Source organism: Phycodurus eques, chromosome 22 (genome assembly GCF_024500275.1).
Source record: "Phycodurus eques isolate BA_2022a chromosome 22, UOR_Pequ_1.1, whole genome shotgun sequence".
Classification (NCBI taxonomy): domain Eukaryota; kingdom Metazoa; phylum Chordata; class Actinopteri; order Syngnathiformes; family Syngnathidae; genus Phycodurus; species Phycodurus eques.
The window spans coordinates 7,219,789-7,236,170 of NC_084546.1; the positions used below are offsets into that span (position 1 = coordinate 7,219,789).

The 16,382-nt window shown below is 44.9% G+C and overlaps 1 protein-coding gene across 5 annotated transcripts in view; it reads right to left on the bottom strand.

The window, feature by feature from the left end:
* LOC133397015 (synapsin-3-like) overlaps nucleotides 1-16,382 on the bottom strand; it is a 77,528-nt gene that overhangs the window by 21,761 nt on the left and 39,385 nt on the right. For all 5 annotated transcript variants that reach the window (XM_061667397.1, XM_061667395.1, XM_061667396.1 and 2 more), the window contains 4 exons: nucleotides 7,111-7,173; nucleotides 5,859-6,001; nucleotides 5,534-5,608; nucleotides 5,043-5,145 (listed from right to left, as the gene is read on the bottom strand). In XM_061667397.1, the coding sequence (XP_061523381.1) occupies nucleotides 5,043-5,145; nucleotides 5,534-5,608; nucleotides 5,859-6,001; nucleotides 7,111-7,173 (384 nt within the window). The remainder of the gene's footprint in view (nucleotides 1-5,042; nucleotides 5,146-5,533; nucleotides 5,609-5,858; nucleotides 6,002-7,110; nucleotides 7,174-16,382) is intronic.

Genomic DNA, 16,382 nt, shown 5'->3' on the forward strand with positions numbered 1-16,382 from the left:
GACGTCATTTGCTATTGCGTGCGGAGAAGAATAAACAGACCAAAAAAAAAGAAAAAAACCCCAAACCTCCGTGTGCCCAGTTAATTATACTTGTGCTACCGTTTAATAGTCAATAAGGAAGGAAATACGTTCCAGAGAACAAAAGTGAAGCAGGCTGCACCTGGTACGACTTGCACTCTCTTCCACCAGAGCTCACGTGCACGTACACGTGTGCGTGGAAAACACTCCGAGACGCATCGTTCTCCTCCTCGAGTATCAAAACAAACATACACGAGAGAAATGTGGCTGGTGGCCGGTGGTTGGGATGCAGACGCCTACGGTGGCCGACAGGGGCCAAGACGCCGAAAACGGCCAAATGCTGCGACTGCAGGAACGACACAAAACAAAACAACAACCAAAAAACAACAACAACACACAACCACAAAAATAATCATGCGGCAATTTAAAAAAAAACAACCAAAAACTGCAGTCACGAAAAACAAATGTAAAGGGGAAAAGCTGCAAACACAAAGAAACGCACATAAATCCCAAAACGACTGCAAGGGAAATGCTGCATGTTGTGTGGCCTGAACTGGTGGCATTTCTGTCTTGCGGTTGTTTTGGGATTTGTGTGTTTTGTTGTGTTTGGAGCATTTCTGTTCTTGCAGAGGCCTTCTGCGCTCGAGTGTTTTCCATCTGGCGTCATCCCTGCTGCGCGGCATACGGCCCTTCGCGGCCACCGTAGGGATGCCCGTGCGGCCGCTGCAAACACGACGCCGCCCAATTACCCAAAAGTTCAACAAAACTGTTGCTATGACAATGCTTCTCACGCCGGTGCAGTTAAGCTGCCTGAACCCCGCTGTACCGCCAACCTTCTTGCCTAACACCCGTCGACATCTGTTGTAGCCGTTCCGTCGTCAAGGAAAGCTTTGGTTATTCATTTCCGATCTCGCCGAGACATTTTCGACACTTCAGACCAGTGGTTCTCAAACTTTGCGCGGCAAGTACCACCTCCAAAATACTGCAAGGACGTGCGCAGTCACGATCAACAATAAAATACAGTGTACACTTAATCAGGTTTTATATAATTGCGAGCCACTGTAAAATAATGCCCATTTGACCCCTTAAATACAGGGAAATTCTAAACTGTACTTCAGGATTTTGTTCACATGTAATGCACAGAAAGGTTGTAGCTAAATACACATTTCAGAAAAACAAAAGTTCTGAAAACTGCACTGAGGTAGTGATTCTTTGGCATACCCCCGGAGGGAGGCAGACTTTGCGAATCGCAGTATAAAACAGCTCCGAAAAGGCCGCAGAGTAAGCTTGGATGAGGGCTGTGTGTGAAAACTGGACAGCGCCGACCTCAGCCCCATCAAACTACCTTTGGGCTGAGCGGGAACAGGTATCCTGAGCTGACAAAGATCATCGAGTATCGATAAATGCGCAGTGTCCGTAAAAGGGTCGGTATGCCTCATTGCTTCTGAGGCTCGGGGTTAGAACCTTGGCTCAGTTTGCATGTTTGTGGGTTTTGCTCCAGCTCAACCGCAACCCAAACGAGGGGGAAGAAAAATGGATGAACGGATATAAGAATAACAACCCACTTTGCAATTCTTCTCCACAGAACCCCTTTTTAATCCCTATTTTCGTGTGTCCCCGGTCCTCCCGGCAGGGATCCGGCGGCGCCGTGGGGTGCGGCACTGTGTTTTGGCCGGTCGAGTCACTGAGCACGCGGGACCCGAGCGGAGGCGCGGCGAACGACCGCCGGGCCCCCGCTTCAAATGGCGTGCGGTGGCAGGCTGAGCCGGGGATCCACCCTGCTGATTTATTAGGATCCAGAGTCATCCAGCGCGAGAGCCGGGCCTCGCCACTGGCCCTTTGCAGCTCTGGAAGCACAAGGGTGTTATTCTGCTCTTTAATTGAGCTGTTCTGTCTGGACAATGTAGCCCGCCGCATGGGAAAGTTCACTCGGCACAACGGGAAGCGTGTTGTGCAGGCACGTAAGTCGCTTGCTGAAGGAGGGAATTACTCACTCATGAATGAAAATAAAAACATTCACATGGAAAAAAGCTGGACTGAAAATGCTAATTACATTTTCAGATGGGTTTTCTTTCACATTTCATGATTTCACTCGTAGTCGTCGGGGTAGTTGCAGTAGTAGTCGTGTGGAGGCCTTATCTTGTGCCTCGTTCGACTACTTACTCTTAATTCTGTTTAACGTACATAAAAAAAAATCCACCGGTGGGTAGTAACGCGCTACATTTACTCCGTTACATTTACTCAAGTAACATTTTCCATGAACTGTACTTGTCAGAGTACTACTTTAAATGCACCGTACTTTTTACTTTTATTGGAGTATATCTGTGAAGAAGGATCGATACTTTAACTCGGTTACAATGATCGACATGCCGTTTGCAACTTTTATTGATTCATTCTTGCGTGCGCGCGTCTATTTTTAGACTCTATCTTCGCCTTCCGCACAGGGCGCCCGTTGCGCCAATCGAACGGGATCACTAATGTCATTTGACTCCCATTCACCGATCGGACGACACGAGGCCGTCACGTGACCGCGCACGTAGCCTTCGCGAGCCAATCGAAATGACTCATTTTGGGGGTGGGGGAAACAGCCGCGCGACTGTTTAGTTGACCGACTCCAAAAACGCACACGCACACACAATCAATAAGTATTGTTGTGTTGTGTTGTTGTATGTGTTGTTGGTTTTTGGGAAGTTAAAAATTGAAATGGTGGCAGTTGTGTGCCGACTCCCATATAGTATTATTATTATTTTTTTTTAATTTGATGTTCATGCTCTCATTAAAAAAAAAACAAATTCAGAAAGTTACTCACAAGTTACTCTTTACTCAAGTACATATTTGGATGACTACTTTTTACTACGACTTGAGTCGTAGTAAAAAGTGCGGTGGCATGCTGAGCCGGGGATCCACCCTACTTTTTACTACGACTTGAGTCATATTATTTGAAAGTAATAGTACTCTTACTTGAGTAAGCGCCTTCGACTTGGATATAAATAAAAAATAAAACAAAACAAAAAGTGCCGCTGAAAGACAATCAAAGCAATTTCGCTTGTGGAGGCAGCAGTTCATACAACTTATACGTTTCTTTGAATGTGCATTTATATACAAGCAATATGTCACTTTTCATGTGAATTAATACTTCTCGCACTCACGTCCCCAAAAAAATTCCTGAACTTTTCAGGAATTTTCAAGCACCTGTGGGAACATTTCCCGCACTCCAACGGAGAACATGTCGGAAATTAACCGTCGACTTAAGTTAAATGAGGATGCCCGAAAGCACATTAGCCACAAGGGAAAAGCGTCACGGTCGATGTCTTAGTCTGGAACAAAACAAGCAGATTCCAGCTACGATGGACGGACGGATGTCGCCTGCCACGCTTAATTAAATTCCGTCATGCTGAAAGGCTCGGGCAGATAGAGAAGTTCATGAAAAGGAGGAGGAGGAAGAACATAAGTTTACATCGTGTCACTGCTTTCCGAGTCCAGCTCAAAGACAAGCCCGTCTCAGGGGAGCCGCCGCACGTTTCCCGAAATAGTTTCAAGTTAACACAAAGAGGGTGGGGCGAACCCCGCTCACTGTTGACCTCAGCGCCGTGGAAAGATAGTGAAAAATGTGATGTCACGCTGTCAGCCTATATATGGCCACGTCAGATGTCCTCCGATGAGAAGACGTCAGCGGAAGTTGGAAAAACAATCGCTGATAATACCGCCATTTGTCTGCTGCTGCTCTCCAGAGGAAGATCCTCCCTCACATTTCCCTGCTCCGCTGAACATTTTCCCTGCTTGAGGCCTCTCTTTTTTTTTCACTCATAAAAAAGTGAACTTTGTATCTTCTTGGTGAGAAAGCGGCACAATACAGCACCAAACATTCCTGCGGCTTCCCGTGAGTTTCTGACGGTGTGAGAATTGCCTTTCTGGCCCGTCCGAGGTGAATTTCACTGATGAACTGTTCACATTTAAAAGTATTATGAGAAATTCAAATTGTACCTGGTGTGTGTTAGTTGCGGATGGTCAACTTTTTGTTTTCCAATACACAAATGGATGAAACGGGAGTTGCGCTACGACGAGAGTGGGTATGAAAAATCGACACACCCCTGTTCCAATGCCAGGTTTTTGTGATTAAAAACAAACAAACAAAGAGAACAAGATAAATCATTCCAAAACTTGTTCCACCATTACAGTGTTTTCGAGAGGGAAATAACGTGCTTGCGCAACGATGCACGCTCTCTTATAACTGGGATGTGACAATGTTTAGAATTAACCAATCACATTCTATCTCATGTTAAATGGGAGTCAGCACACACATCCCGCCATTTAAAGGGCCTCGGATTAACCCGAAATAAAGTTCCGATGTAGTAGCCTTTTCCTGACCTTTTTTGCTAGCTAGCATCTACTATCACTGTTTGCTTTTTCTTTTGTTTATTTTTACTTCCTCTCTCCAAAGGATTTAAAAAAAAAACATTAATCGAGTTGCGGAGGTTAAAGGTCACATCACTCGTGGAAAAAGTTTTGAAATCATGCTGCTTTTATTTATTTTTCTGACATCACCGTGTGTTTAAACTTTTTATATCCACTGTAACTGTTGGGTCGGTGGGTTAATTTCTTCGAGGCCTATTTTGAAAAAGTGTCAAGATTCAAGGACAATTTCGAATATTTTCTTGCAAGTGTAATATGTGTTTTGTCGTCTTTGTTGTATTAAAACAAAGTGGAATGCTTGCTAAATGCATTTTCAAAAAGTGACATTTACGCTATATATCAGGCACAGTTGTTTATGCGAACACGCAGACTGTTTTCATTTTCCCGTCGGCGTGTTTGGGCTACCGACTAATCGTTCTTTCAAGGCTTTGATCACTGTGTGCTTTCGCGTGTGGTTACATCCTCCCTTTGTTCGCCACGATCCCCCAAAAAAACAACCTTATGACTTATGACCTATGGCCTTTTTCCTCAGTCCCCATTAGAAATTCTCATTCATCGTCACACCGCTCCTCACAGGGAGACTTAAAGGCTTTTTCCGGAAGCCAACTGACCTCAATGATATAGTCGCTGCCGTCTTTTCCGTGGACGGCCTTCACCGCGCATATGTCGAGGCCGCCGAACATCTCTGCGCAGGAGTCCACCCACAGTCGGTATCTGGAACACAACGACGCCTCAAACTGATAAAACTGTCAAACGCAGATGGCGTGACACAAAAGACCACATCAAGTCCGTTTTATTTATACAACTCCACTTTATTTCTGGAGCATTTAAAAAAAACAACAACAATACAACAACCGCCGCTGTAACAAAACGCTGCGCACAATGAAAAAGCACTTTCAATGTGGAGCGAGGCTCGCATCGCACATTAAGAAACCAACTCAGCCCTGCATGAGTAAGCGCTTCACAGACGCAAAGGGAAAAACTGGAAGGAACTTCAAAGAGAACCGAGACTCGGCGAGGGGAGGGAGAGAGCGGTGTTTCCAAACCTTGATTGAGCCAAGGCACAAATTTGACATTCGAATCACACGTCATTAAGGTTCACCTGTCAGTCATGGCGATCTGCTCCAACATGGCCGAGCCCGTGTTCGCCTTCCAGTTTCCCGAAATGGAGGTTCTCCTGAAAATCGACAGTGAAATGCTCAAACACCGAGTCGCTCGCAAGGTCGGCATCCGAAAACAATGATAATGGGCGATGCTGTTTGTTTGCGTTAATTACCCCTGCGACTGTAATCGCGAGCGTTTAAAGGACATTCTGTCACAGTGGGTCATCGGGAAATGGAGATAAGAGTTACATAAATGGCCGCGGGGGTCGGAGGGAGGAAAAGGACGAGTGATTAGCAGCACGTTGTTTCCGGTATGAGTCTTACATGTAAGCCTTGTAGTTGTTGCCTATCTTCTGGATGCGGATGTCGTACTTGGACTGGACGTAAGGCTCGGTGGTGGCGTAGGTCCCGGCCAGCGCCACCACGCTGGTGATGTCCTGGAAGTCCTGTTGGTTTTCGACTTTGATCTGTTCGACGAGATGTCGTTCATTAGAAAGCGCGCTCCCCGCTCCCCCCGCCAAAAATCCCGTAGCGCTCCGCCCCAGGAAGTTCACGCTTGTACGCAGGCGGGATAATGAAGGGTCCCAGGTTGGAAAAGTTTGCGCGTGGTGGCTTTGAACTACGTCGCGTCATTCCCATGAAGCAATTACGTGTCAGACGGAGGGGGAAATTATGTAATGGCAACACAGTGACACAACAAAACTGTACTATACACATTTAGAATTCAAATATATACGGTATGTTCATGAGATGGTGTCTAACATTTTGCCAGACAAACAGACAACTCACAAAGGACGAAGTGCAAATATAGTGAATGCTCTTGTCGCTGTATATCGGAACGTCAGAAAGAGCTGATTAACCTTCTTTTCAGAAGACGGGTGGGAATGACTGCGGCCCACGCGAGACAAGATGAATGTCAGCCATTTCCTATCTTAAGCATTGCAAATGTGGAACTTGGAATGCTGTACTTTAGTAATAAATAGTTTTTTCGTCAATGCATTTATGAGAGGATTTTAGAAGCATTTAGAAGTGCTCGTTCCACGGTAGATAATTCCACACAGACGGCGGCTACTTGGTGGAATACGTCAATTAAATGATTGCCTCTGTAAAAATAAAATTAATACAGCTCTTATATTGTATTGCATTGCACCACCTTGTTTCTGAATGTAACCAAACGTTTAAAGATGACTTCTAAATGTCTCACGACACCTTTACAACGTCTGGTGCTAATTCCAAAGAGAAAGTTACGAGACGGGTCGGGCAGAGCCCTCCTTAGAGGTCTCACATTCAAGAAAAGGTATATAACTCCCATATTGCCGCGTTGGTCATGTAAAAATGAATGATTCATGTTTGGCCTTCGTGGCAGATTGATGATCGGCGCTCACATCAGGAGCAAATTTTGTTGTATTTATCAGTTTTTGGCAAAGTCTACTCAATGATAGCAATTTGTCCAAACTCAACTATGACAAATGAAGCTGGTCATTACAGACGTCACATCAAACTATTACTCTTGCCTGACCTAGAAAGTTCATAAAACTCTCAAGTATGACAATAGAGTCCCTCGATGGAAACTCACCTTCCCCATGCCAGAGTGAGCGTGGCCCATCTTCACCACCACAGGATAGGAAGGGCTCATAACCTGAAGTGAAGGACAACACCGTCTTATCAGTTTGAACAAACAAGTCGGCCATTTCACTTTCTATCTGGCGCACCCCCTGGAGGGTGCTCGTGGACCTGTTTTTTTTTTTTTAATCCCTGGGGGGAATTTTTTTTTTTTAAATATTGGGAATTTAAATGCCAAAATTTCCCACTGGAATGCGTGTTTAAGGTCACCGTTCCGATCTCACACCAACACGTGAACAACTGGGCAGAGAATGCCCTCTTCAACAGGAACGTGCGGCACTTTAAATATACAGTCAGACCGATGCGGTGTCGACCGCATTTAGAGAAAACCAAGAGTGGAATACTCTTCCTTTGCAAGTGCAGTAAATGTGGACGTGGTGTCCAGAACAGCAACCTTGTACACATGGGGTTGAGTCCCCGTGGCATCGGTCTGAACTTTAAGCTGCCCGTTGTCAAAAGAAGTGAGCGTCGGGTTTATAAACACACAAAAAAGAGCGAGGTTCTGGGAAGCTGGGTGGAAGACCGCAGCTGACTGGGATGGGTTCCGACCGACTGGGCCGACCGCAAACACGTTTCTCACAGTTTGTACGAGCGAAGTGGATGAAACATCAACACGTCGCTGTGGTTATCAAACGGTGGATCTGATATGATTGTAAATGGGACTGTAATCTAAAGAGGGACTTTTACGGTCTTCAAAGACCATCACCCATCGGTGTGTGAAGTAAACATTGCGAGATGACATAGTGTCAAGGATGACTGCAATTATGTTGCGCAATCTCATGCGATCATCCGGTTTAGCCAGACGTATGCTCACTGCAGAGACAGGCAGCATGTTACAAGTCAATTATCCACAGGTGAAGCCTTCAATTTACAATCAGTGACCAAAAGCAGGGGACGCGTTAAGCGCAGAGACTAACTTGATAGCAAACGCCCAGGCAGCTGCAATCCTTCATCCAATCAGGATTGCACACCCTTGTGTGTTCCTCTCAGCCAGCTCAGGGTGGAGCACAGAGGAGACACGGAGCTGGTAATAGGTCAGAACAAGACAAAGTGTACTCTGACTGCCTCGACTATCGCCTCCGCGTTAGCCAAAAAAAACGAACGGATGGGCGAGTGTGCGTACGAATTAATTTGTAAAATGTGTGTACAGTGCGGCAATAGAGGCTTTCTGGGGCTCTTTGTTCGTGGAAGAATACCGTTGATTTGGAAAATACACAAAACGACATACATTGAATATAAACAGTCGAAACACCTTGGAAACGTTCAGCCTAAGTTTCTTCAGATCATGACAAAATCAGCCAAACGTGGAAAAATGCCTCACCGAGGTTGAACTTTTTGGCCATAATTCCAAAAGGTATGTTTGCCCCAAACACAACACCACTCATCACCAAAAAGAACATGACGCTTGCTCAAAATAACAGGCAGTGTTGGCACAAAACCTTCAGGCTTGAAAGCAAAAAAAAATACAAATAAAAAAGTCAGGAACAGCCAGTGAGAAGAATGTGGACACACTTCTGTAACATTGTCTCATTTTTTTCCCAGTTACATTGTACAAGTTACAAGTCACATTAAAGGTGGAAAATGTTTTGAAATGATTTATAAAAAACACAAAAAAACCTGACACTTGAAGAGGGGTGTTTAGACTTTTTATATCCCACGTAGCTACGGTCCGTTTACAACAGAATTGTTCATTAATGTTAGAACGAGACGCCGCATGAGGGTAAATGCCTGAGCTGGTCCGAGTGTCATTTGGCCAAACCCGCTACCAGTTAAACAGTGTTAAGCACATTTCTTCAAATGTCACAAGTCCCTCTAAAAGCTTCCGTCATCACAGCTAGAAGCTTCTTTTTCCATTACCAGACGTTTGCACGACCACCATGACGTCAATGAGCCCAATGACCCACCCATTGCTAGAACTTGGGTCTGTCCAAGCAGAGCAGACATGACTTCAAAGATATTGTTTTTGAATTCATATCTTTAAATTCCCAACCACCCACGTTTGTCTTCCGATAATTAGAGGACGACGGAAGAAATACCTACTAACGGGGAAAATGCTGAAATCGCAGTCACGTGTCTCCCGTGTGACGAATGATCAGATCGCAGAGGACTAGCACGTATCCGAGAAGGACTCGGTCGCAGCGAGGTGCGGATGTTTGTCCCCGGGAGAAGTGAGGTTTGCGTGGAAGGGGCCCACAGACACCCACTCTCTGTCTGGACATGTTCCTTCCAGTAATTCCCACGAGCGTGGCAATGACGGCACAAGTGGGAGACGCCGAGGGGAGACGACCGCATCCTCTGCCCCTCCTTAAGGTGTTTCCTCATTGATTCACAAGCCGCAAAAACATGCACCGTCACCGTCAGTGGCGGGGAGATTTAGTCAACACTGTCTACGGTACATCTGTTATCTCATTTTAGCCGTGAACGCAAGCTCTCGCACGATGAAAAAGTATTGTTGACAAACTACTGGATTTGAAAATGCATATAGCAGTTTCTACTCTCGTGGAAAGGCATGGAACGTTCATACAGCGGTCTTGGATGAGTCCACCGCAATCTCGTTCAACCTGGAATCTTTATGCTGGAACAGAAAAGGGCCTTTTCTTAAACTTTTCGCCCAGAATTACAATTGAGGTGGAACCAAGTGCTCTCACCCAACTCAATTGTTTCATCGAAAAGCGATATTGCATCATTCATTCATGAAAAAATAAAAAATAAAAAGAAAGTTCAAAGTTGGAAACTAAGTATGGCGCTGAAAAAAGATCCACTTGTGGTGGGAACATTAGACAATTATTTTATGAGGTTTTGAACGAAACAAGCTCCTGCCAATTAGCCATTAGCGTTTCACATGTGGAATGTTTGGTTTTGAATACTGCCACCCAGACTTTTGTTCCCTGCACAAAAGCCTCCAGTGTGGTATAACCATTAAGTAGACTCAGGCAAAAACAATCTAATTATGCTGTGGTTGATTTTTCTCTTTGACTTCGTAACTCACATGCTCCCCTCATTTAGTGTAAATACCCCAGACGACCAGCCCGGGCAGGTCTTGGAAATACTTCAGGGAAGCCCGTACAGCTCATACTTTACCTGCTCCCTCAGGCTGATTACGACATTCTTTATGGCTGCGATACATCCGACATTTACCGTGTCTTCGTTTTCATTCCCGCCACACATTTTTCCACACGACAGTGATGACATGGGCCGCAGTGATTTGGGCAGACCGAAGCAAGAGACCCCGACCCGGAAGACTTTTCCAGACACAGCGGCTGTTAAGACAGCCTGCCCGCATTGTAATCGTTGACAGGGCAGTGCATTTAGATAAATGCCATTTGGGTAACACTTTAATTACTCTTTGAAATAGTACATTGTAAGTACTAATTGTTGTTTTACAGGAGTATAGTAGTTTTTGTAGTATTATGTAGTAAACAAGGACCGTGACGATTTGTGTCGTCGTCGTCATCCCCTAAGATGGAAAATAACAAGGCTGTAAAACTTCAAAACATGTTTGACAGAGCCACAAGCATGACACACACACACACACGTGTGTGTATATATATATATATATATATATATATACACACATACACAAATACAAGTTCCTGGATACGAGGCCACAACAAACAAGTTGTCATATCGACCCTTGAGGCTAATTGGGAATTGTTGTGGTGGAATTGAAACCCATCTGGCTTCCATTACCATCTGCGCTAGCGTAATACTATGAAAGAGACAGCTTACTGCTCGAGATGGAAGTTTCCAGGCTAGGTGCTCGTGGTGAGCCACCTGCTTGGTCAAAACAACCTGCAAGTTCATTGTATAATCCGCAAATCAAATCCGATACAAACAAAGAAAGATGTTCCCGAAAAGGCCTTACAGTCTATGTTTTGTGGCAGCTTCCATGAGTCACAGTGACATACGCTTCTTATAACTACAGACTACTAAAAATGAAAACAGTCACTATCTCCTCGTTAAATCAAAAGTGGACTCAACAAATGGCAGTGCGTTTTGCCAAAACTCTTCATGTAAACTGGTTTGAAGCAGTACCCAAAGATGGTTTCTCAGTGACCGCCGAAGGTCAAGTGATTACTAAAGAAATCTCACAATTCCCGTAAGGGTCTGCTGGACTCGACCAAAGCCGACGGATTCTCCCGTAAGCCAAGCAGAGGAAAGTGCCAGGAGTCGGTCCATAAAAGTCGACATAACGGACAGATAGGGATGCAAACGAGCCCTGAATACTGGAAAAAGGGAGACCCAAAGTGGAATCGGACATGGAAAAACATTTAGGTCCTGACATATCCCCTTGAGCAGATGTGGAAAGACAGCTGAAAGGGTTTCCCAGCCGACAGACTGGCAATCACGTGCATCTGCCCTAAAAAAAACCCCATCAATCTATCATTTCTAGTGGAACAAAATCGTACCGGCGGTGCGTTGTGGTCAGCCATGGAAAAGTGCTTTGGGGGCAGTGGGTAGTTCCTCCACGTGTCTCTTCCTGCCTGTTGATGCCACCAGCGGGCACAAGAACAAAAGAACAAAAGAAAACATGATTTGAACTTGTTTCAATCAAATCTATCAGACCACCAAGAGCCAAAGAAAAGCCTCGCGTGTTGTATTCTGTCATCTCCAAAAACCAGCTATTCAGATCATTTGCATTCATGAGCGTGACATCACAGACGCTTTAATATGAAAGACGCTTAAATCAGAACACAGCTTCTGCTAGGGTCTAATCATTTTTGAGTTAACACAAATTTGACAGTGTTAAATGCATGGCCAGTCTGGCAAAGTGAAGCTATTTCAGTCCAGCTTCGATGTGGTCTTCGCCGTAATGCGGGACCGAGACAAACGTTATTAGCGCTCGTCCGTTCAGTTCGTGGATTCCTGCCTCTGTGGGACAGACGGGCCTCCTGTGGGCCAGTCCCACAAACTCCAACAACAGTGTGCCACATTCCTCTGAAAGATATATTACGTTCCCGTTTTCCGGGGCTGCGGCTGGACGAAGTCTGAAACGAAGTGACTGATTGATTCCCGGTCGCACGACCCAACGGAACGTTACGTCTAGTGAATCGGAAAAGTCCGGCTGGGAACAATGTGACGGAAGCCTGCGCGCTACAGGTAGGAAAGTTGAACACAGGCGCGCATGCAGAAAACAAATCAGGAACGTTCTGGAACGACGCGCTTCCATTATCCCGTTTCCACTGGAAATACATTAAACGAAGGAAGCTGGATGCTGTAAACGAGCGCCTTCATCGTAACCCTCAGGACCAGAAGCAGATGTGGAGTCTGGATTTGATGGAGCGGATGAAGTGTTGCTTTGCCTACCAATACGCCGAGTTTCTCGCAGCGGTCTGCCTCCCGTTCTGACATTGCCGAGAAAATTACAACTCACTGAAGCTGAAGCCGCTTGCCCAGTCTGACCAGTCACTCGGGTGTTAAAGCATGAGTAAGAAGAGAGACAGACGACCGTTCGGTCGCAGTGTCACCAAGTGGCCGAACGAACCGCTCCGCTATCAGTGACGCCTTTTACAGGCAAAATGATTTTCAAGCTGCTTTGAAGGTGAATTTATAACATAATGTCAGTCATTCTAAGAGCAATGGGTGTAAATACAGATGCTGAATTGTCAGCTGCATAAAGTAACATCTCTGAAATGCAAATGGATGCGACATTCAATTCAATATAAATAAATTTTAAAAAAGCAGGAAGCATTTAGAACATAAACGTTTCCTGCTCTCAACTTTGGAAAGGGCGATAAGCAGATGAAGACGACTAGACAGCGGAGGAAGGAAAGGCAGACGACCGCCGAGCACATACCGGGCCCGGCCCAAATGTCAGCACCGCCATTGTTTTTCAACTCAAATGTGGTACATCGGGAGGGTTGGGTGAAACGTCCTGGAAGATGTTTGGGAACAGCTGGAGTCAGAAGTGTGCATCCCGGACCAGGAATAAGTCATATATTGCAACAGCCCCAAAGCTGTGAGGGCTCGGTATGAGGAATAAATCCAGGACAGTTACGGTGGAGCAATGAATAAATGAAACATTGATCATTTCAATCATAAAACTAAACTCTTTGACCCTTTGCCCTGAGGCCTTGGAAAACTCAGATATGGAAACACTGCGCTGTTTGACATAACAGTGTCATCGCTTCAACATCAAGTCCAGATTTATACGCAGAAAAACACAAAAGGCGTCAAGCGTTTGTCACGATGACTCGGATAAGGCCGGAGATGCCACGTTCAAGTGATTGTAAGCCCATTTAGAACACGCAAATATTGTTTAATCCCACTGCATTCCCATATTGTACATACACCACTGTAAATGTTTGCATAGAGCCTCCTGTCTCCTTAATGGGGAATTCCAACCGCAAAAAGAAAATAAGGAATGATTAAGCGCCAGCTGCTGTTTGTCCAGAATCTTACGATCAACTAGTCAGAAAAGCCCACGCCCTATGGCCTCTCTGCACAAAGAACCGTCTTGTTTTATTTTATTCCATTACTGTCATCATGCTACTCTGAATTAAAAAAAAAAAAACAAAAAAAACACAAAAATCCTTGAAATGATTGGAAAAAATACAAAGTATATATATATATATATATATATATATATATATATATATATATTTCCACTGCAACTGATTCACTCATCATATATGTCTGCTCTTTCACATACCCTGACATTGTTATCTAAGTTGAACCCCCGTTCGCACGGGCGCACGCCGCTCAGCGTGACATCTGCATCCCCCTGACCCTCTTAACGTCCTTCACCTCTAACCTGCCGATGACTCACCACTTCTCCACCGACGACTTCCCAAAATAAGTGCGCCCTCTCTTTTTCTTTTTGTCTTCCCACGCACACCTTTTCCGCAGCTGCTCAAGTTTCAGGGAAACGCGGCCCTTCGACACATTTGTCTTTTTCTCTTCGGAAAAACCACTACTCCGGTTTACTGCTTTGTCCAGATGGGGTTCACTTGAATTAACTGGAACGCTGCTGGGGTGGAATAAAACGCTGCTTCATAGGGAGGAAATGCGGTATGAGTATATGCACTTCAAGGCTGACCAAAACTAAACGACTTAATAGTTGAAAAAAAAAAAAAAAAAAAAATCGTGTTGATTTTTGTTCACATTGTATGCATATTATAGTCGAATGATTTTCAAAGTGCGGTCGGAGTACCGCCGGTGGTACGCGAAAGATTCACCGAATTAAATCAAATCTACATTTAAAACATGCGATGGAATCAAACATATTACGATGAAGCTTGTAGCTATGCATATAGCCTGTTGATCTATTTCTTCTAAATCCACTATAGTACATTTTTGTAGTACAGTTCAGTTGAATTTAACGTTGAAGTACAGCACCATACATTTGCATTTAATCTTTAAGAAATGTTTGTTTTTAAAACGACTATGACCACTACTATTTGACTACTTTCAAATGCGACACATTTTTAGAGTATACTGGCACGATGACCCAGTTTGAGGGCGTCTCAGGGCGAAAAGCCTTAATTAGGAAACCCCTTCGAGCGTAAGGAATTCTTCAAGCTATTTCCATGTTGTCATATTCCCATGTCTCCGGTCAGGCCTGGTGTCTCGCTGTCTCGTGCCGTAACCCAACGTAGTCATTTGCGGGGTTTCCTTGCCGGGCACAGCATTCAAATATGTGCCTGACAGTACACAGCGGTTACATTTGGCTCGCCCGAGAAGGAAGTAACTGACAGTTCATCATGTTTTATTGCGCGGGGGGAGTCGTGCTGTACGAAGGCTCGTCGTGGGTCGCGGCCATGTACGCGTTCTCTTCTCGGATGTCTTCGCTGTGTACGTTCGATGACGGTCAGTCAGTAAGCCGGTCTGCATCTGCTGAAGTATTCAGTAAAGAGGGCAGACAGGCGTGATATCATGTCTGGATCGAAGTGCAACAGTGGGGATAAATGCACCACACTGTCAGAAATCGATCATACAGACAGTAGCAATGAAATTTCAAATAAATAAAAAAGTTATGGGAACACGTTGCTTTACATGTGACATTTAACTGGATTTTTTTTCTTTTCAGTATGAGCACTATGTAAGTGAATAAAAGAGGGAAACTGTCTGCAGAGATTTATGACCTGTTTTTTTAAAACAAGTATTCTGATTCTGATTCTGTACCTCGAGTACTACTATTGCCAACTCTGCAGAGAAGGATCACGTACAAATGACCCGAAACCTGAGCGAAAAGCCCCTCACAACCAGGAGACATCCAATTACAGTTTTTCTCCTTTGAAACGACTCCCGTTGGCCGTCCTGCGCGCAGCACAGAGCTCCAAACGGGGGGCTCATCAATCTGTCCCAATTAGCTTGAATGGCATGTGGGCCGAGCGAGCGGGTGAGTCAAGGCCGGACGCGCTCCCTTGGCGCGCGCCCCTCCCAGCGGTGCTATCTTTTAAAACCTCCCCTCTTCCTGCGTCTCTTTAATGGCTTGTCAGTCGGATGAAAGGTATTTCCTCTGAGTCACCGCTTTGTTCTTTTTCGTCCGCCGTCGAGCGCGCCGCTCTTATTAAAGACCTCTGACACACAACGCTGCAGCCTGCCGTAACCTCACAGCAACCGTTTTTTCTATGAGTGCAGCTTTTCAGAGAAAAGTTTCTGTTACGTGGCTCAATATATAAGGACGATTTGGGAGAGGCACACATAACCGGAGTAGGTTGCCCCATTTATGACAGCAATGTTAAAAGTGGAGCAAGTGGCCCGCTAATACTAGACGATAGTTGATAGGAAGACACATGCATCCCACACGCGGCGCCACTTAATCAACGAGATGCAGTCTCTTGTATATATATAAAAAAAAAAAAAAAAAGATTTTTTTTTTTTCTTCAGGTTGTCACCTGCTACTGTTTCCCCACACAGCTTACTACGCCTAAAAATAAATAAATAAATCAATAAAATAACCGTGGAGTTAAGTCTGATTACGTACTATAATGGTCCCCACAAGGTTTAAAACATGAAATGTCCAAAATATGATTGCAACCCATAGTGTTCGGACAGAGACAAAGAAATGTAAAAAGAACAAATTGAGGGGGTAGCGCATCTGCTTCACTGTTGAGGTTCTGGGTTTGAATCTCGGCCATCCTGTGTGGAGTTTGCATGTCCTTCCCTCTGGCACTTTCACGTTGTACTATGTCAGGAATGTTGCCTGTTACTGTGAGAGAAATCATTTTGCTCTATCAAATGAATCAACTTCTTCTGAGCCCATCTCCACATTTGGGCATA